At 36.1% G+C, this 21,662-nt stretch overlaps 1 protein-coding gene across 2 annotated transcripts in view; it reads right to left on the bottom strand.

Annotated features, from left to right (window-relative positions):
* TMEM156 (transmembrane protein 156) overlaps window positions 1-17,103 on the bottom strand; it is a 35,384-nt gene extending 18,281 nt beyond the window's left edge. For both annotated transcript variants that reach the window (XM_090268191.1, XM_090268192.1), the window contains exons 1-2: window positions 16,974-17,103; window positions 1,088-1,357 (exon numbers count right to left, since the gene is read on the bottom strand). In XM_090268191.1, the coding sequence (XP_090124317.1) occupies window positions 1,088-1,357; window positions 16,974-17,061 (358 nt within the window). In that variant the 5' untranslated portion in view covers window positions 17,062-17,103. The remainder of the gene's footprint in view (window positions 1-1,087; window positions 1,358-16,973) is intronic.
* Between the last annotated feature and the right edge of the window lie 4,559 nt (window positions 17,104-21,662).

Here is a 21,662-nt window from a genome sequence, read left to right as displayed (position 1 = left end):
TGGGCTAGACTTTCAAGATTAAGGTGTTGGTCAAGTCGCTTCTTTCTGAGGGCTATAAGGGTAAGATGTGTTCCATGCCTCCCGGCTGGCTTATGGTAATTCTGCCAACAATCCTTGCATTCCTTGGCTTGTGGAGACATTACTCAGATCTCTGCCCTCATCTCCACCTGGTGCTCTCCCTGAGTGCTTGCCTGTGTCCACATTTCTCCTTTCTATAAGGACACCAGTCATACTGGACAAGGGGCCACCCTATTGACCTCATCTTAAGTAATTACATCTGCAACAATCCTATTTTCAAATAACATCACATTCCGAGATATAGAAATATACTAGTGAACAAAGACAAAGACCTTGCCATCAAGAAACTCCCTGGATAGTTAGACAAGTAAAACAACAGCTCATATACAGTGGATAAATGTTAAGCAAGAGTAGTTACAAATGTATCAAGAATTCAATGACTGTTTAGAGAATCAGTGTGATTTTTTTACTATGACAACCCACAAGTTTATTTAAAATTTTTTAAATTCACTTATTTTTGTTCATTTCTTTAAATTCAATGCTTTTGAAAAAGTCATGTAAAATAGTTCTTTAAGCCCTGGCTGCTGTGGCTCAGTGGATTTAGCATCGGCCTGCGAGCCAAGTGTCGCTGGTTCGATTCCCAGTCAGGGCACATTGCTAGGTTGCACGTCAGGTCCCCAGTTGGGGGCGCGAGTGAGAGGCAACCACACAGTGATACTTCTCTCCCTCTCTTTCTCCTTTCCCCTCTCTCTAAAAATAAAATAAATAAATAAACAAACAAATAAATAAATTATTTTTAAAAAAATAGTTCTTTAACCAACAAGTGAATGTGAATTATAGTGGCATTTTGATATATTTTAATAATAGATATTTTATTTTTTGAAAAATTAAAATACAACAAGAATGAGTAATATCCCAAAGCCCTGCAAGTCACTCATCAAGAGCCACCCCAGGGAGTGTTCCAATGCCAATGGACTTAAAATCGGAATACATTATTAATATCTTTTTTTAACAGAATAACGTCATTTATCCTTGATAACTTTTATTCTCACTTTCTCTTTGCATTTACCTTTTGGTGTTTGTTCCTGAGAAATAAAATCCATGTTTCCTTCAGACTCACAAACCAAACACAAGGAGCACATTTTAAATTCACTTGTGATGTCTTGACACATTCTGGTAAAGTCTTGAAAGTTGGAGTGATTTAGAAAGATCCCCATTATAGTCTCAGTTTCCCTTACTGGTTCCAGAAAACTCACAAAAGAAGAATTTAAGGAGTAAAGTGAATAGGTGAGATTAGGTTGCAAACACACTTCCAGACATGATAACTCCAACAGGTTTCCTATAAAGGAAAAAGACAAAAAATTTCTTTACGGTGAAATTTTGAATTTTGGACATTCAGATAAACATAATAAAAGCTCCTAGTTTTTCTTAGGTGGATTCAGTACATTTTAGCTTAACAATGAAAAGAATTTGTTTTTAAATGAATCAACAATAGCTACTTAATTTAAATATTCCTTTTTAAAATTTATCAACATCCCTTATTAATTTTCAACAAACAGTCCTTGCAGAGAAGTACTTGGAAACCTTAGCATTTTAATTATTCTCTCTTCTGGGAAAGTGTTAATAGACAAACTTTGGGTTCCACTGAATTCACCTGAGTTACACTAGAGGTTAAAGTCAATTGCATGGAGTCCAAAAGGGAATGAAAAACAGGAATAGTATTACTATTAGTTACTGGGGACTGTGCAACAAGTTACTGTAGCCTTGGTGGCTTAAAACAAGATATTCATTCTCTCACAGTTGTGAAGGCCAGAAGTTTAACACCTGTTTTACTGGTCTGAAATCTGGGTGTCTACAAGACTGCACTCCCTCTGAAGGCCCAAGGGAAGAATCTCTTCCTTGTCCCTCTTCAGGGTTTTGGTGGCTGATGGCATTTCTTGGCTTGTGGCTGTATCACTCCAAACTTAGCCTGTGTGGTCACGTTGCCTTTTCCTCTGTGTCTTCATGTTCTACTCTTCTGTTTGTGTCAAATCTCCCTGTGCCTCTCTCTCTCTTTTTTAAAAATTATATTTTATTGATTATGCTATTACAGTTGTCCTGACTTATCCCACTTGGCCCACCTCCACCCAGCACCCCCCACTCCCTCAGGCAATCCCTCAACCATCGTTCATGTCCATAGGTCATGTATATAAGCTCTTTAGCTACTCCATTTCCTATACTGTACTTTACATCTCCATGGCTATTCTGCAACCACCTATATATACTTCTTAATCCCTTCACCTCTTCACACCCCCCTCCCTTCTGGAAACCATCAAAACCTTCTCTGTATTCATTAATTTGTCTGTTCTTCTTGTTTGCTTAGTTTGTTTTTTAGATTCAATTGTTGAGAGATATATGTTTTTTGCCATTTTGTTGTTCACAGTTTTGCTCTTTTTCTAAATAAGTCTCTTTAATATTTCATATAATAATGGTTTAGTAATGACTAACTCCTTTAGTTTTTTTCTTATCTGGGAAGTTCTTTATCTGCCTTTCAATTCTAAATGACAGCTTTGCTGGGTAGAGAAATCTTGGATGCTTTCATGTTTTTGAATATTTCTTGCCAATGCCCTCTAACCTGCAAAGTTTCTTTTGACAAATGGGCTGACAGTCTTATGGGAACTCCCCTGTAGGTAACTAACTTCTTTTCTCTTGCTGCTTTTAAGATTCTCTCTTTATCTGTAATTTTTGGCATTCTAATTATGATGTGTCTTAAAGCGAGCCTCCTTGCATCCATCTTGTTTGGGACTCTGTGCTTCCTGGTCTTGAATGTCTATTTCCTTCACCAAATTAAGAAAGATTTCTTTCACTACTTTTTCAAATAGATTTCCAATTTATTGATCTTTCTATCCTTTGGGGACCCTTAACATATGAATGTTGAACCTCTTGAAGTTGTCCCAGAGGGTGCTTATACTAGCCTCATTAAAAAAAATTTTTTTTCTTCTTGTTGTTTTGACTAGTTGTTTATTGGTCCCTTATGTTCCAAATCATTGATTTGATTCTCGACTTCATCCACTCTACTGCTGTTTTCCTGTAAATTGTTCTTTATTTCAATTAGTGCATCCTTTGTTTCAGACTGGATCACTTTATGTTGCTGAGGTCCTCACTGAGTTCCTTGAGCATCCTTATAACCAGTGTTTTGAACTCTGCATCATTTCATTTAGTTCTTTTTCTGGAGTTTTGATCTGTCCTTTCACTTGGGCCACGTTTCTTTGTCTCCTCATTTAGACAGCATCCCTGTGTTTGTTTCTTTGTATTAAGTAGAGCTGCTTTGACTCCCTGTCTTGGTAGTGTAGCTTAATGTAGTAGGTGTCCTGTGGATTCCAGTGGCACAGCCTCCCCTATCACCAAAGCAGGGCACTTGAGGTGCACCTTTCATGCGGGCTGAGTACACTCTCCTCTTGTAGTTGAGCCTTGATTGCTGTTGGCAGATCAATGGGACTGGCTGTGACCGCTGACCACCAACTTCCGCCCTCCATGGAGGATCAGCTGTGCAGGGTGGTGGTGCTCCCACATGGTCTGTAGCTGTCCACTGAGTGGGATGGCCCTGGAGTTTTACAGGTGTTGTAGGCCAAGGTCAGCCTGCCTGAGCTATAAAGCAATCTGAAATGGCTGCTGCTTGTGCTGGGCTTGGAGGTTCCCAAGAGAAGCCAAACTGTGAATCTAAGCTGGCTGTTGCTAGTGCCAGACCTGGGGCTCACTGAAGCCAGCTCTTGCTTGTTCGATAAGATTTAGGAAATTATGAAGCATGAGCCAAGAGCAGCCACTTATATGGAGAAGCTGCTGGGGTAGGTCCATAAGTTTGGTGAGGCAGAGTCTCTGGGGATGTCCAAGGCAGGTCAAACAGTGTTAGCCAGTTTAATGGAGTCTCAGATATGACACCAGCTTGCCAGCTCTGTAGGGGGAGGGTTTAGAAAAGGGACAGTGGCCTCTGCTCACCATGATGCCAGACACTTCAGTTTCTCCTATATACCACTAGTGCCTTTCAAATTGCTACCTCAGTGCTGGAGCTCAGAGCTAGTGAGTCTGAGCAGGTGAGTCCATGCATGGGCTCTTTAAGAGGAACTGCCTGGGGCTCCAGAAGTTTCTTCCACTGACTTAATCCACACTGCTTTTTACAGTCAGAAGTTGTGGGACTTATCTTCCTGGCACTAGAATTTTGGGCTTGGGGGCCTGGTGTGAGGCTGGGACTCCTTGCTTCTGAGATATCCCTCCAGAATTTTTATTCACCACATATGGGTGAGGGACCAGATTGTTCTGTGCCTGCACCCCTTCTGCCATTCTGGATGGATTTGGTTTCTTTAATTCCATAGATGTCAGACTTCCATTCTACTTGACTTCTGATGGTTCTGAGTGATGGTTGTTCCATATTTTAATGGTAATTCTGACGTGATTGTGTGAGGAGATGAGCCATGTCTGCCTATGCCACCATCCTGACCAGTGTCATCCCTGTGACTCTCTCTTTTAAAGACACATTATTGGATTTAGGGTTCACTCAGATGATACAGGATAATCTCCCCAAGATCCTTAGCTTAATCACATCTGTAGAGACCTTTTTTTCCTTATAAGGTAGTATTTACAGGTTCTAGGTATCAGCTGGTATGTTTGTGTGACCATTATTCAACCTACCTGAACCTCCAAAGATGAAACTTAACAGGGTGACATAATTGGTATTTTTGTCTAAAGACAAACATCAGATATGGGAATGATGATATCAATAGAAAATACACCAAGTTCAAAACAAAAGACAAAGACTTTAGTGCCAAGATACTTGAACAATTTAATCCCCATGAGTCTCATTTTCTCAGCAGCAAAATAAAGATAATAACTCTAGATCCTGCTAACTCCCGTGGGGTTATAGTAGCATCAAGTGGTATAGTAAACATAAAAACACTTTTGAAATTTGTATAAATGTATATTATTTAAAATGAAAGCCCATATTCCAAAGTAAAAATTAAAAATTCTATGATTCAAGTCACACAAGTAATTAAAGCTCACTATAAAAAAATTGGGACTCCCTATTTAGCCACAGTGAACATGTAAGGAATAGGTACCCTCTCTTTCTGATATTCCCATCTGTCACTCATTTGCTAGCATAAGAAAATAAGTAGCATGCTCAATTTTACCTTTATATGCTTTTCTTTACCATTTCTCATATAACCATATAGAGCAAAATATATTCTTAAAATTTTCTAAATAATGTGGAGCACAATAGAAGACTTACTCCATTTTTTAGAATTACCTCTTCTTGTCTTGATTTAAACTTAAAAGAAAAGCAAGCTATTGATTGACATTAAATATTTTTTGCTTGCGGAATTTGTACTTTATTACTAATTTCATTAAGTGTTGCATTGCTGATAATATTTTTATTATTTAATAAATTAAAGTCTTATTACCCTCTATATTTGAATTGCTTCTGTAATAATTCGTATGTGATTTCCAGCTACAAATACATTTCATACTTGAGCTGCTATAAATTTGGAGAAGTAATTTACCCAAATATACAATTTTTAATTTATATATAAATAAATGTGTAATCAAATAGTTACTAATTTTTAAAAACATTATCTCAGAAGGGAGATAGAAATGCACCATCTGATGGAACTCTATAGCTTTTTTTATATTACCAAAATACATGAAAAACTTATTTCTTGCCATGTTTCCATTTTCCTCACTAGAAATTTTATCTTATGAAATCTTCAACTTTTTGAATATATATTCTTATGCTGTGACCTACACTGGAGATAGAGAAATTTTTACTGTCACTATTTCAGTCTTATCCAATATGTGACCAACTGGGATTTCTGGAATTGATTATATATCCTTTACATTTGGCTATGAGCTCATTTTATGTTTTTTAAAACTTAGTCTTAAATAATTCAATTGGAAAATAAATAAAGGACATATCATTTCCTGGTATAATTTTAAGAAATAAATTAATTCTACTCAATCATTTTTGTTATCAGATGGGTTATATTCTCATCTCCATAAACAAGGATTTATGAATTTAATGACTGCCATTAATATCGCTAGGAATCAGACGTCTAAATTCTCTCTCCCTGAGCTAGAAATGCTTTCCAGAATTACTCCACTAGTAAGAGGGCAATCTCTCAAAGTAAGTATGTAGAATACTAAATAGAATTAGGAAAATACATTATAGCATAGGACCAATGACCAAGTCAGTTATTTTTTTCTTTTTAAAGAAAAGCAAAGAAACATGAACTATCTTTATATATGCTCTTTTTTAACTTTTATTATAGACAAATCATATACAAGCATATATAAAATGTATTGTGCCAGTTAAAGGATAATAAAAATAAACACCATGTATCTATCACAGATTGAGAAACAGGATATTACCAACATCTTTGAAGCACCATACCCTTCCCATCCTTCTTTCCCAGAGGTTAACCACTATCATGAATGTTGTGTTTATCTTCCCTTTGCTTTATCTTAGAGTCCTTCTAAAATTTATGTATTCCTATATAACATTATATAATATATTTTAGATATGTATGCATATATATATGGAATATACTGTATATGTTCATTTATGACTCTTGCTTAATGTATTTTAGTCATGTTGTTACATGTTGCTGTAGTTAATTATTTCTGGTATTCATTTGAATTAATATATCACAATTTATTCATTCTTTGACAGGGAACATTTAGGTTGTTTTCATTTTTTTGCTGTCTTAAATAACACTGCTATGAACTATAACTCTTATACATGGTGGGAATGTAAAACAGTACAAGTTCTTTGGAAAACAGAATTTCATTTTCTTTAAGTTAAATATATGAGGTCTGTCCAGAAAGTATCCAGCCATGTAATATGAAAAGCAGAGACATTTATTGAAGAAGATAAAGATAAAAGAAACATTGTTCATAGGAAAATAATACCTCAGTCCCTTCAAAGTAGGCACCTTGGGACTTCATACAGTTATCCCAATCTCCATCAGCTACCGCATCATATTTTCCTGAATCTCATCAATGGTCTGAAATCTCTTCCCTTTCAAAGGTGATTTTAGTTTTGTTTTGTTTTTCTTTTTTAAGTATGTTTTATTGATTACGTTGTTACAGTAGTCCCAATTTTTTCCCTTTGCTCCCCTCTTCCCAGTACCCCACTTCCTTCCAGCCATCCAGTCCCCCTTAGTCCATGTCCATGCATCATACATAAAAGTTCTTCTGCTTCACCCTTTCCTGTTATTCTTAACTTACCACTGTCTATCTTGTACCAACCAATTATGCTTCTTAATCCCTGCACCTTTCCCCTATTTTCCCCCCTTCCCCCTCCCAGCTGATAACCCTCCAAATGATCCCCATACCTATAATTCTGTTCCTATTCTGGTTTGCTTAGTTGGATTTTGTTTTTATTTTTTTAGATTCAGTTTTGATAGTTGTAAGTTTATTGTCATTTTAATGTTCATAATTTTGATGTTCTTTTTCTTAAGTAAGTCCATTTGACATTTCATATAATAATGACTTGGTGATGATGAGCTCCTTTAGCTTTACCTTGTCTGGGAAGCACTTCATCTACTCTTCCATTCTAAATGATAGCTTTGCTGGATAGAGTAATCTTGGTTGTAAGTCCTTGCTTTTCATCACCTTGAATACTTCTTGCCAACCCCTTCTTGCCTGCAAAGTTTCTTTTGAGAAATCAGCTGATAGTCTTATAAGTACCCCTTTGTAGGTAACTCTCTGCTTTTCCCTTGCTGCCTTTAAGACTCTCTCTTTATCTTTAACCTTTGACATTTTAATTATGATGTGCCTTGGTGTGGTCCTTTTTGGGTCTAGCTTGTGTGGGACTCTCTGTGCTTTGTGGACTTGTATCTGTATTTTCTTCACCAAATTTGGGGAGTTTTTATTCATTACTTTCTCACATAAGCTTTCAATTTCTTGCTCTTCTTCTTCTTTTTCTGCCACCTCTGTCGTTTGGATGTTGGCATATTTAAAGTTGTCCCAGAGGTTCCTAAGCCTCTCATCATTTTTTTCAATTCTTGTTTCCTCATTCTGTACTGGTTGACTGTTTTTTTCTTCCTTACGTTCAAAATTATTGATATGAACCTTGGTTTCCTTCCTTTCACCATTGATTTTGTGTGGATTTTCCTTCATTTCATTTAGCATAGCCTTCACTTCTTCTCTTAAGAGTTTGCCATACTTCAGCATATCTGTCAAGCCTCTGGTAATCTTTATCACCAGTGTTTTGAACTCTGCATCTTTAGGTTAGCTTTCTCCTCGTCCATTAGGTTAGCTATATCCTCATCACTTAGTTCTCCCATTGAAGCCTTGATCCGTTCCTCCTTTTGGGCTTTATTTCTTTATCTCCTCATCTTGACAGGCTCCTGTGTTTGTTTGCCTCTGTGTCTTAAGTAGAGCTATCGCACCTGTTACGTTGTAAGGGGCAGAACCTTAGGTACTCATCAGTACAGGATGCCTAGTTTCATCACATTGTGGCACTGTTTGTGGGTGAGGCATCTGAGAGGGAACAATGCCACTTGCTCAGCACTCGCCCCTTTTCCAGGCACTTCTCCCACTTCCATATGGGACCGGTGCCTCTCTAGCTGTTGACCTGGCTGTCCTTCCCAGAGTGGGTGGGTCTGTGGATATTCTAGGACCATGGGAGCCCTTTAAACAAGTGGACCCTGCTGAGAGATCAGCAGTTTCTTCCTCTCTCCCAGGCCCCCACTGGTTTGCACAGTCAGAAGCAATGAGGCTTTATTTTTCCCAGCGCTGGAACTGTGAGCTCTGCAGTCTGGTCTGGTGCTGGGAGTGCTCCCCAGGTGTCCCTCCCAACCTTTTTAAATGTGTGACCGCGCTTTCCACCAGCCTGCCACTGCCGCCACTGCTGCTGCCACCACACCGCATCCTCTCTGCCCTGGTTCCGCCCCTCCTATCTGTCTGGATGAGTATTTCTTCTATATATCTTTGTTTGTTGGACTTCCATGCAGCTCGATTTTCTGGAACTTCTGGTTGTCTCTAGTTTTGAGGTAGTCGTATTTCTTCTTAGTTGTGGAGGGAGACACAGTGTGTCTGTCCAGGCCTCCATCTTGGCCAGAAGTCAGTTTTCTATTTTAGTTTCAAGAAAAGCCAGAAAGAAGCTGCAGGGCACCAAATCTGGGCTTAGGAGGTGCTGAGTCACCTGAGTGATCTGATGTTTCGCCAAAAACTCTGCATGAGGCATGTTGCATGAATGGGCATATTGTCATGATGAAGTTGCCTGTCACCAGTTGCCCACAGCTGCAGCCTTCTGAATCATCCCAATACTTTCCTCGGAGGAATATTCAGGCTGAACACAAATTTGGTGCAGATTCATAGCTCTACTCATACCATCATTTTGAATGTGATGGCCACAGAGTACACATGGTCACTCAATGGTGTCTACTGCCCCCACTGACTAGTACAGTGAAGTCATCATTGTTCACAACATGTGCATTCCAGTCCACTCTCCTTGGGTGCCAGGTTACGTCAATGTGGTGCAAACCATTCTCACTATACTAAAAATGGCTGGACTTTTGGGGGACAGATCCTATTCCTAGGAATTTACACACAAGAAATGAAAACATATGTTCACACAAATACCTATAAATGAATTTTCATGGCAGCTTTTTAATTTATAAAAGCCAAGAATTGGAAGCAACCATTGTAGTTACCTTTTAGTGTCTCTGTCTTACACTTGGCTTCTGTCACCAACTATGGCCCAGTGAAACCAAGACTCTAGAGCACCAGGATTTGGTAGATGCTCCTGAAGTGACCAAATTGTTCACTGTTGCTTACCCACCTGGATTTTTAATTTCTAGTTATTTTCCCCCTTTGAGAAGTTTTCTCATCAGTTCAACTATATATTTTTTAATTTTTTAAATATATCTTATCTCACATTTTAGATTTCTGTGTTAGGAATGTTTTTCGAAGTATGGCTATAAGAACAGAAATCTCAACTCTCTGTTGACCTTCAAAAACAAAGGATAATTTATAATAAAACCTTGACCGTTTGACAGACAGTAAGAGCTCCAAAAACTACCCTATGTCAAGTCATATTTTTCTAGTACTTCGGCTGTTAACTAGTTGCCAAGGAACTTTGGAAGAAACATGGATTATTTCAGACAATACATATTCTGAGTTATTGCTTTAGAATATTAAATGTAAACTAAGGGAAATATTTTTTTTCCACTAGAAACATAGCTAGCCCTTGCTGACATGGCTCAGTGGATTGAGCACTGACCTGTGATCCAAGGGGTCACTGGTTTGGTTCCCAGTCGGGTTGCATGCCTGGGTTGCAGGTTGGGCCCCCACTTGGGGGTGTGTGAGCAGCGACCACACATTAACATTTCTCTCCCCCTCTTTCTCCCTTCCTTCCCCTCTCTGAAAATAAATAAATAAAATCTTTAAAAAAAATAGAAACATAGCTAGTGCAACCATTTTGAAGAAGCATTTGCCAGTTTCTTAAAAAATTAAATATACTCAGGTAGTCTACTACTAGTTACCTGATAGAAAAGAAAACATATGTTCATACAAAGACTTGTGCAAGAATATTCATAGCAGCATATTTATAATAGCAAAAAACTGAAAACATCCCTATGCACAAATTTAGTGTATTTATACAATGGACTACTTAGCAATAAAAAGAAACTATTGATATACTCAGTAACATAGAAGAATCTCAAAATAGTATGCTAAGCTAAAGAAACCAGACCAAAAATAGATATTGTGTGATGCTTCCACTTATATGAAGCATAAGAAAGCATAAACCTGTACTATGATGACACAGATCAGAGAGATTTGACAGGAAATGGAAGAAAGACTCTTTCTGGGACTGATGAAAACAGTATCTTATGTGGAGCAGTAGTTACATAGGTGTATACCGTTGTCAAAATTCATGAAACTGAACACTTAAGATCTTTTCCATTTTAGTATATATAAGTTATGCCCTCAAAAACAGGGCTAAACAAAGCATAGCCAATTGTTTCTAAAGATCTTGCATCATTATTGGATATTCTGCAGCATAACTCAGCAATTTAAAAACATTAGCTACCAGGACAAAAGACAGCGTATGGTTTTGCTGCCTAATTTTGAGAGACATTGATTAACCTGTTGCTTCCTTTGGCCACAGGTCTGCCTCTGTAACTATTGGCACAGACTCAAAAGAGTATCAATTTCAGTAGCAAAAAGTCAATTATATTTCCATTTTGGATCTCATATTGATGCTTCCTTAGTAATACTGAGTGGGAACGGGTTAAAAAGATCATGTTGTGTATGCATGATACATCCATACACAAGAACATCTATAACCAGGTCAGAAACAGGGGAATCTAGGTAGGATATGGATTTGTTCATAGAACATGAGAAGAAGACAATTTGAAATATGTTTTGGGTTACTTTTAACTTACGTTAGCAACTTGTGAAAGGCAGGTTTAGGACAGAAGGAAGAAATTACTGGTTTTACTTATCAAAACAAGGGACATAAACACATTGTGAAATTCTCCATGGGAAAAGAAAAGGTAGAGAAATGATTCAGAGTAAAGAGACACATATCTTTTTTTATTAAATGTATTGGAGTGACATTGGTTAATAAAATTGTATAAGCTTCCAGTGTACAATTCTATGATACATCATCTATATATTGCACTGTGTGCCTACCACCCAAAGTCAAGTCTCCTTCCATAACCATATATTTGACCCCCTTTACGCTTTACTGTCCGCCCCCATTTCCTTCTGGTAACCACCATACTGCTGTGTGTCTATCAGTTTTGGTTTGTTTGTCTTGTTTGTTCATTTGTTGCTTTAACACACATCTTTTAAGTAAAAACTTTTTTTTAAGTCTGTGGAATAAATTTCACAGGCTGCACAACCTAAAAGTTCTAGATTTGTGATGACATTTTATGTTTTGAAAATGTAAGAGGAGGATAGTAATGCCTGGCTTGCCTAAATCAAACCACGGTTGTGAAGATCAGATGAGAACTGTTTCCTTCAAGATTGTTTCCTTTTTACTTGCTTTACAATACAACTCAGAAATTTTACTCAATCAACAAATACTGTCCTACGTGCTTTAAATATGAACAAAGTAGACTGAAATATCATTTTCATGGAGCTTACATTCTATTTAGAGAAATCAGACAACAAAAAATATATACAATAAATAAATAAAATATATAGGTGATAAGTCTATAGAGAAAAGAAACATAGCAGTGCAAGAGGAAGATATATTACCATATTAATGTTTTAGAAAAAGCCATATTTTTCTGCTAAAAAAAAGATACACAGAGAGCATATATCTGCCAATGCAATGAAACAAGCAGTTAGAAATAACCCTAAGCAAGGGTTGTTGGTATTGTAAACTAATGATAAGAGAATAGGCCAATTATGCCGAAGCAGTGATAAAACATTATATTCAGCAGTATTTTTTTGCCAGCACACATTGTCTAAAATATAGACGTAAAGAAGTGTGTCCATTAGCAGCCATTTGAAAGCTATAAAAAATTCATAAAATTCAGGAGGAAGTAAAATCTCACAATAAAATAACATTATCCATCTACTGTCCTTCTTTCTGAAGATTTTTAGAATAGTCTCTTGAGAAGATGCTTCATTGTGAATGAGCTTAAATATTTAATGAGTTCTCTTATGTAAGAGTATTTGGTGTACTACCTGGTACATGTATAAGTATTTGTTAAATTTTAAAAAATTTTAAAGTCATAAAACTATATCTCAACCTTTATTAAGGATTACTAATTAGCTTTTTTAATGAGCCAGTCAATATAGAAGAAAATAAAGTGCCCAATTTTGAAAAGTACAATAGCACTTTCAGGCAAATTCATTGTGGTTACCCTTACTTAAGAACACTTTTTTATATCACAGACATGAGTAATGAGTAGTATATATGCTCATATACTTCAGGGTTCAGCCTATAATTCATGAGTATTTAAAGTCTTTATCCTTTTTTTTCTTCCATTCCACTACTCATTATACCACCATTTCCATCAGAAAGTGTGAGATGGCAATAGTTTATGTCAGTTTGACTCTTGAAAAGAAGTGAGGAAGTCAAAACAGCTAGATAAAAACAGGTTTGAGATGTTTTCATCTGCGTTATTTCTGCCTCACATTGCGGCAAACCACCAGGAATGCACTTGCATAACTCATTACAATCGCTGGTTTCAAGAATTTCTGAGGTATCTGTGAGTACATTTTATTTGAAAATAAATAATAATTGCTTTTCTTAGAAAGTGTTTCTGCGAGCAGGTCAGGAGAAATATAGGATGATCATTGGAACTCTAGCAGTTATTTCCCATTGCAACAAAAATGGAAGGGACATCTTCCCCCGGTCAGGCCTGGAGGCAACTTTTACTGTGTTCCCACTGCACCCTTTTTACATTGATATTTAGTAATTACAGTATTGTATTTAATTATTTACCAGTCAGTCCTCCCCAACTGAAAACTCCTTGCAGGGAGACCTGCCTTTCTTTTTTGTTGCCCTGGGTTCCTTGTACAGTTAGAGAGTATTCATAAGTTAAAGAATAAAAATAATAAAAGATCACTGAGATTTATCTGAGTTAACCAGGTCTCTCTCTCTCTCTTAAACATTAAGTTCAACAAGAGTAGGTTGGAGAAATCCAGCTCCCTTAATTGCAAGTAGCTCTGAATCAAAATATATTTATATCTTTTTATATCTCCATTACTGAATTTTAGTATAAGCTGCCTTTCAAATAAACTGCAAGTTTTAGAATAAGCTCTCTTGCCAGTGCATAACCAATGTCAACTCATTAAAACTCTCAGACACTGTTAAAAAAAGTTTTCCTTCTTCAGTAAAGTTAAAATAAATAGCTTATACCGCATAATTATGATAATTGAATGTTCCAAGTAATGATTATTCAGAGACTCAGATACATTCTTGATGAAAAGTGATCAAACACAATTCTCTATTTTTAACATAGGCCTTCAGAAGGTTTGTTATATTTTGAAATCAGATCTATTAAACCTCTGAATACATTATTTCTCATTAAGATTCCTTTTTAATTTATTTGATGTGTTGAACTGACAGGGTATCAGTGAATAATTAATTTATAAGTAAAAATCACTTAAAATATTTATCTTAGAAATTACAGTGAATAGAACATAAGAAAAATGGGTGGGGAGACACAAGTAACTGATAGGGAGGATGAAACTCTACAGGAAAATCTCAAGGTTAATTTTAACATTAATTGAACACTCTTAGCTTATCATCTAAATAATTTTACCAGATAGTTTATGAACTATATTAGCTAAGTCAGTTCATTTCATAAGGCTTTGGATATTATTGTGATTTAAAGGTTACTTAGAAAAAGAAAAAGAAAAACAGGTACAAGGGGGACCAAATAAACAGATTTATTTATAAAAAACTGTGTACTTATTCTTACATGTTTAAACTTTAGTCACCTTCAAAATACTTTCCATTTGATGCAATACTCCCATTGCAATATTTTTTCCACTGCTCCTAACAGTTTTTGAACTCATTGATTTTGATGGCTTTAAAGTGTTTCTGCCATTTTTTATTTTACCTCTTCTACATTGACAAAACATTTCACTTTAAGGACCTTTTTTTTTATCTAGGGAAACAAAAATAGTCACTTGGGGCAAGATCAGGTGAATAGGGAAGGTGGGTTATGGGGTTTATGCCACTTTCGGTCAAAAACGGTTGAACACTCAGCATGCTGTGAGCAGGTTCTCTTGTAAATCACCCATCATGAAATGGTCAAACTCATTGCAAGTCTTCAAAAAAAATCACTGAAGCCAGATGCAGCCTCTCACAACAAGGCCAGCTGGTACACTGATGCAGATGAATTCTTAGAACACTCACATAGTGGGGGAAGCCTGTCCTACAAGGGGCCTGCCCTCCAGAACATAATTCTAGTTTTGGGGGGGTCCTCCCTCATATATGCTATTATGTATAAAATGAGGCAATATGAATTATTTCTGGTGACTCATAGACCATTATAAGATAGAAAGCATTATTATTACACTACTGCACTTGTAACAGATTATTATTATATTTACTGTATGTACAAAACATTTTGGCTAGTAATCAACTTTTAGGTTTATGGTGGCTCTGGGCAAAATTTCTTCTACCACAAAACGATATAAGGATAAGATAATGGTTTTCAAACATTTTTTTGTTTGTTCCAACAAAGGTTTTCTTTGAAACAAAATTCCCAAATAAGTTCACCACCCCAAAGAGCCTGAGGGAATATCTATTTTGTTCTTGAAGCAAGAAAGAGAAAAGTTTGTGGAAGCAGTAAAGGTAGTATTGGGATCTGATGTAATAGGTTAAGAAACCAGGAGAACAATAATTATTATCAATGTTGGCAGTCACCATTTCTCATAAGCACTAACCAATAGTTAGCAAATAATTCATTAATTCTTTTTTATGCTGATTACCTGGTTTTCATTAAATTCAACCTGATTTTTTGGAAATCCTAGATATATCTATATCACCTACTTTTAATTATTAAATAACTTACTCTCAGTCCAAAATAGCTTAAAAATTGAAATAAATTATTTCTAATCCAATTCTAACTATTATTTTTATATTTTCACTCTGTGAAATCAAGAATTTAAAAAAGATGCTATCTAATAACTACATATGGTGCCAGGTGGGTACTGGAAATATCAGGACAACACTTTGTGAAGTACATGCTTGTCTAAGTACTCGTCGTCGGCAGCCGTCCGTCTCGAGAGACGATGGTGTAGCTTCTTAAGAATCTATCTGCACCGCCGAGAATGGCTGTGCAGTCCGACTCGGGAGTGACAAGGTATCTGTCTCCTCCCGTGTTGAATCGGCATCTTACGATGACGCTGGAGTGTCCTCTCCAGTGAAGCTGAAGCTACAGAGCCTGGGCAGGGTGATATGGAGGGTCTGCTGTTGCCCATGCAGCAGACCAAGTACTATGTTGTTGTATACCTGAAACTAACACAAAATTATATTGAATGTAAACTGCTATAGCTGCTTAATCTAAGCAATCTAATGCCAGAAAACTAAGAGAAATTTGAAAAATTCAATTGTTCACAAAACTGCACAATTATGTTTATTTACCCCAAATATTTTTATATGTCTACTTAGCATTATGTATATGTAACAGTAATTATTGTAGCAAGTCATCAAACATAATATTTTTCTTGATATTAATCTATTTTAATCATATTTATATAACTTTTAATGATATAATGCATAATTTTCTTTTTATTTTTTCTTCTTATTAAATGCTAGGGACCACAGTTATCATCCAAACTGTCACACTAACATATTTTCAAATCTTTTACCGACATATAAGAATAGTTTAAATTACATCTATTTTTTTTCTGCCCTACGTTTTAGCAATCATCACAATTCTCCAAAATATCAACGGAATTCATTTTTCTCTCATTAAAATATTCACACACATACCTCTGCTTAAAGTTGCGCCCATCTTATTCTAATTATATATTGAAAATATCTAAATATTTTACGTCTTTTTTTCAAAAAGCAATTGTAAGTTATTGTGTGAAATAGTCGTGTTGGAGAGAATTCAAGCATTTTTAACATTATAAATGTTATTTTCTTTGTAAAGTAATTTCAGACTGTAAAAGCATACTTAAAACTGTTTTTGAAGGAAAATGTTTTAAAGAGCAAAATCACTTGATTAGATTATTATGAACTCAATGTTTGAAATCTAGAACACACATTTTAAATTATCTTTTCATTTCATTATTGCATGCTATAATAATTAAGTGTATGACTAAGGTTACTGTGCTATGTAACAGTCAACCGAAATTGCAATCTCACTTTGCTAACTTTTCAGACATAGAGCTTCAGCCCATGCAACGTGCATGCAAAATGAAGACATTTCCTGTAACCATTAGCTGTCATACTTTTTTAAATTAGAAAAATAAAAGATAAATTATAATTATATACTCACCTTGTGGTGTCTTGAAATATTCCGGCAAAATTAAAATGAATGTGATCACTATTGCTAAAAGTAATTTAAGAAGGGCTGTTTTTGTCATGTCTGTTCACATGACACACGTTTTCTGATCTAGTACAGTGATGGCAAGTTTCTTCCTGCTTTAAGTTTCGTCTCTGTGGTACTTTAAGTTTATGCAATTTACCTCATACTTCCTTTGGGGGAAGACTTAAAAAAAACAAAACAGAGGCCTTGAACTGAGACTTCTTCATTTTGAGTCACTTAACATTAAGAAAACTACCTTCGAATAAGCAGTTTCAAATTATCTTCTAAACAAGGTAAAGAAATGATCTCAATAAGCACAGGGATCTTGTCCTCATCTAAATTTGAAACTATTTTCTCTTGTTTAGCAATCTGTGTGAGTAAATATGAACCCACCATATACTTAGCAAAACATAAAATAATGAATGTCACTCATATCCTGGTTATATATTCATTCACTTCCTTATTAAATGATTGTTGACCTCTTTTAAATGCAGGGCAACCACTGGACTGGATTCTGGTGTTCAGAGAACAATATGTCTAGAGGACAGTAAACAGTAAAAAAAAAAGTTACATGGAAAATTTTATCTACTTTACTACACGGTATAAAAGCAGTAGAATGGGACTCAATATCATTATGCCTGTAAAGACTGTGTTTATTGTTACAGAATCCACCTTTTCAGTTCCCAATTCAAAAAAACTTTCATTTTGATAATCCCAGTGAAATAAATCAGTTTGTTTAAAATATACGAAGGGTAGGAAAAATTCATAGTGAATAAAGAATATGTGCAAACAATTATTTTTATTCCCTTGTTCTTGTTCACTCTCTCTTGTACCCCCATCACCCATCCGATTCCATTTACCCTATTTCTTGTTTTTATCCACCCAACCCTGGGCTTTATGCAACAATGGTAAGTGGGGATTAGGAGATGGGAACAAAGGTCATGCTGTGAATATATTATGAGTATGAATGAACTGTCTTTTCTTCTGATTGGGAGCAGGGATTTGGTAGACAGACAGAAATGAAAAGTTAAGAGATCTTAGGACCTTAGCTTTAGAACAGTCAGATGGGAGTACAGCTTCAAGCATTAGACTTATTATATAAACAACATCAAGAACCATTCAAAGGAAGAGAAGAATTAATGAAAGTTATTGCCCACACAGCTTACTGGACTGAGACATATTGGAAACAGGTCTAGTAGCATCTTCAATAGATGCTGGTGGGTAGAGGTGGAAGATCCTGTCCCTTAATTCTTCCCTATCTGACAGGTATCACTAATTGCTCAGTGATTTTAACCCTGTTTTGATTCCCTCAAACATTCTCTTATTTATGAATACAAACATTCCAATCATAATTTTATTGATGAAGATAAGATTGATCAAGAAAATATTTACTTTATATAACACCATTAAGTCAATTGCATTCCTTGATCAATTTTCTTAAAAAGGCAGTTAAGCGACTTCAATACAGGGTGGGCAAAAGTAGGTTTCCAGCTGTTTGTATGGAAAATAATACAATAATTAATAAATAATAATACAAGAGTAAACTGCGTTTTGTGTACTTTCAACTGGAAACCTACTATTGTCCCACCCTGTGATTTCTGCTTTAATTTTTTTTAACTGAAATAAATTTTGTTATATCTATTCTTTCTTACAAACAACAATGCTTTGGTTTATTTACTAATTCTTTTGTCTCCATCAAACTTTATTGATTTGAGGTTTTTTTGTGGTAGTATTTCTTGTAGACTTGCTTCTTCCTTCCCCATCCCCTATTGCCCAATATGAGCTCTGGCTGCTTATCCTACACAGAGGAACAATTTTTAACATAATTCCTGTTGAGTTCAATTTTTCAACTGTATTAGACTTAAATAGGCATGCTGATTTCAAAACTGCAGGTAGTTTTCTTTTATCACATCAAGTTTTTTTCTCTACAGCTTATCTTAATGAGACCACTCTAGGCTGGATTGAGGGAAGCACTAGTGCTCTCCTGTTGGCTGAGAGCTAACCTCCCTGGAGTGGGGAGGAGTGGGGGATGATCTTGGAGACCAGCGACAGGTTCATACTTGTCTAGGCTATTCAGTTACACATGAGACAGTGTGGTGAGAGGTTGTATGCCGCTCTATATAATGATTCATATTCCGAAGTGTAGTCCGAGTTCTTGTCTGTATACAAGGAGTTAACAGAATTTATTTTTTTATTTACATATATACTTATTTCCTTTCCTTCAGATTATGTCTGCCTCTGCTATTTCTCATCATAAGTGCCTAAACAACCCCGATTCGTTTTGTTATACCTGTGGCAGTTTCGCCATTTCCAGTCAAAGGACAAACATCAGCATATTTGTCAGTCAAGCTTATTTTACATATGTTAAAGTAAAACTTGGTGATCAAGATAAGTCTTGGGCCCCTCACAAGGTGTGCAAGCAGTGTGTTGAGAGTTTACAGATGTGGACGAAGGGAACACATGATAAATCGCCATTTGATATACCTATGGTTCAGCGAGAGCCCAGAGATCATTCAACTGACTGTTACTTTTGTATAGTGAAAACATCAGGAAAGAACAAGAAAAATAAATGTAAAATAGAGTATCCTAGTCTACCATCAGCTATACACCCAGTGCCTCATTCAGCTGAAATCTCAGTGCCAGTTTTCATTGAACTACCCTCTTTCGAAAAACAGGAGTATGGTGAAGAACTAAGTGACAGCAACGATGAAGATTTTGAAGTTGAAGATGACTCAGTTCGTAAGGGATTTGATCAGCATGAGTTGAATGATTTGGCACGAGATTTGGGACTATCCAAAAAGGCTTCAGAACTCTTAGCATCAGGACTGCACAAGAAAAACTTGCTTGAAAAAGGATCTAAGGCATCCTAGTTTCGACCAAAAGAAAGTGCATTTTAAAGTACTTTTGAAGTGACAGTGGCTTTGTGTCTTGCCATAACATACACAGTTTAATGGAGGAATTGGGAGTTCCAATATATAATTCAATTGAATGGTGACTGTTTATCGATAGTTCAAAGCAGAGCTTGAAGTGTGTCCTCCTCCGCAATGGCAGTTTATTTGGTGGAGTCCCAATTTGCCATTCAGTTTGTTTTCATGACAAATATGAAGACATAGAGTCATTGATCTGTTGCAATATCACAAGTACAATTGGATCATCTGTGTTGAACTTAAAAAGGTTTGCTTCCTTCTTGGTCAACAACGCAGATACACCAAGTATCCCTGTTTTCTGTGTATGTGGGAAAGCAGAGCTCATGAGAAGCATTGGGTGGAGTCAAACTGGCCTCCAAGATCTGACCTCAAACCTGGTAATGCAGACATTCTACATGAGCCACTTGTTGACAGAAAGAACATCATATTCCCACCTCTGCACATAAAACTTGGTCTCATGAAGCAATTTGTTAAAGCTTTGCCAACTGAAGGAGACTGTTTCAAGTATCTCATTTTGGCATTTCCTAGCTTGTCGTTTGAAAGATAAAATTCCTTAATATGTATGTTCGGTAGCAGAACTTTACTTCTTGTACACAATTTGACTTACAGTAACAATATATAGCCTTCATATGAATAAAATAACTCTAAATAAGCAGTATGTTTAGGTAATTTTTTTCTTTATTTTCCTTTGTTTGTACATTTAGTATGATTTTTTTGGAGAAAGGGAGGTTATCCTGTACCTTAAAAAGTTGATGTAATAGAGAAAAAGTGGGATCATTTTTAGATTCAGATGCCAAAGATTAGTCAAAAACAAGTGTCAGATCTAACTCACCGAAAATTGTGTTCCCCAGTGCTATTCTTGAGTACCTGGAAGACAAACTACCCTAGCAGCTCCATGGGTCCCTTTTTTAGTTATGAGCTGACCCAGGTGCTCTACATCTGGCCTCTTTGGTGCTGTACAGGTAGATGATGAATGTCAGGAGACCAGTCCAAGGTCCCTAAGTCCTAGGCCATTGCCTGGCTTCTTTGAGGATATAGAGAATCAGTATCTCACAGATGGCCTGAAATCTACTTGCTGGACACCCATGTATTATCTCTGATTTAGCAAATAATATGAATATTATGATATGCTCCCAGGTGTTTCAGGAATGTCTTATTTTCCACATTGCTCTGTTATATTTAAATATAATTTTATAAATATTTTTGATCATTCTGCCTATAGTTACTAACTGCTTAAAGCATTAGTAGAACAATAATCAATGACAAATTCCAAATAGATCCTGCATCAAATTCTCCAAGATTCTATGGCAAAGATTAAAATTAAAGGGTCAAAATAGCTCACTTTTTCTGTCATAATCCATCCACTAAAATGTTTTAAAGCTGAAATTACTATATAAAGTACCCATTAATTATTTGCATTGTAAATACCAGCAATCACTAAAATTTAATTATTAACCTGCAGTTTTTTGTGGGTAATGATAGTGCCTGAGAAGTAAATAAGCATAGGTAATGCTAACTCTCGATTTTATTTTACTTTTACTTTTATTTTGAAGATAGAACTGAAGCAACAGAGGATTTAGATACAAACAAACCAGCAGGGGACAAGCAGCTAGTGGTATGTAAGAAGTTTTCTTTAACAATGTTATTTGTGGCTGTGATTTATAGATTAAGAAGGAGACTTTTCACAACGGGTTTGCTGCCAGAACACAGGTGTCGTGAAAACCACCACTAC

Source organism: Furipterus horrens, unplaced genomic scaffold, assembly GCF_987537825.1.
Source record: "Furipterus horrens unplaced genomic scaffold, mFurHor1.1.pri manual_scaffold_2, whole genome shotgun sequence".
NCBI classification, from domain to species: domain Eukaryota; kingdom Metazoa; phylum Chordata; class Mammalia; order Chiroptera; family Furipteridae; genus Furipterus; species Furipterus horrens.
This window is presented reverse-complemented; position numbering and strand designations above follow the sequence as displayed.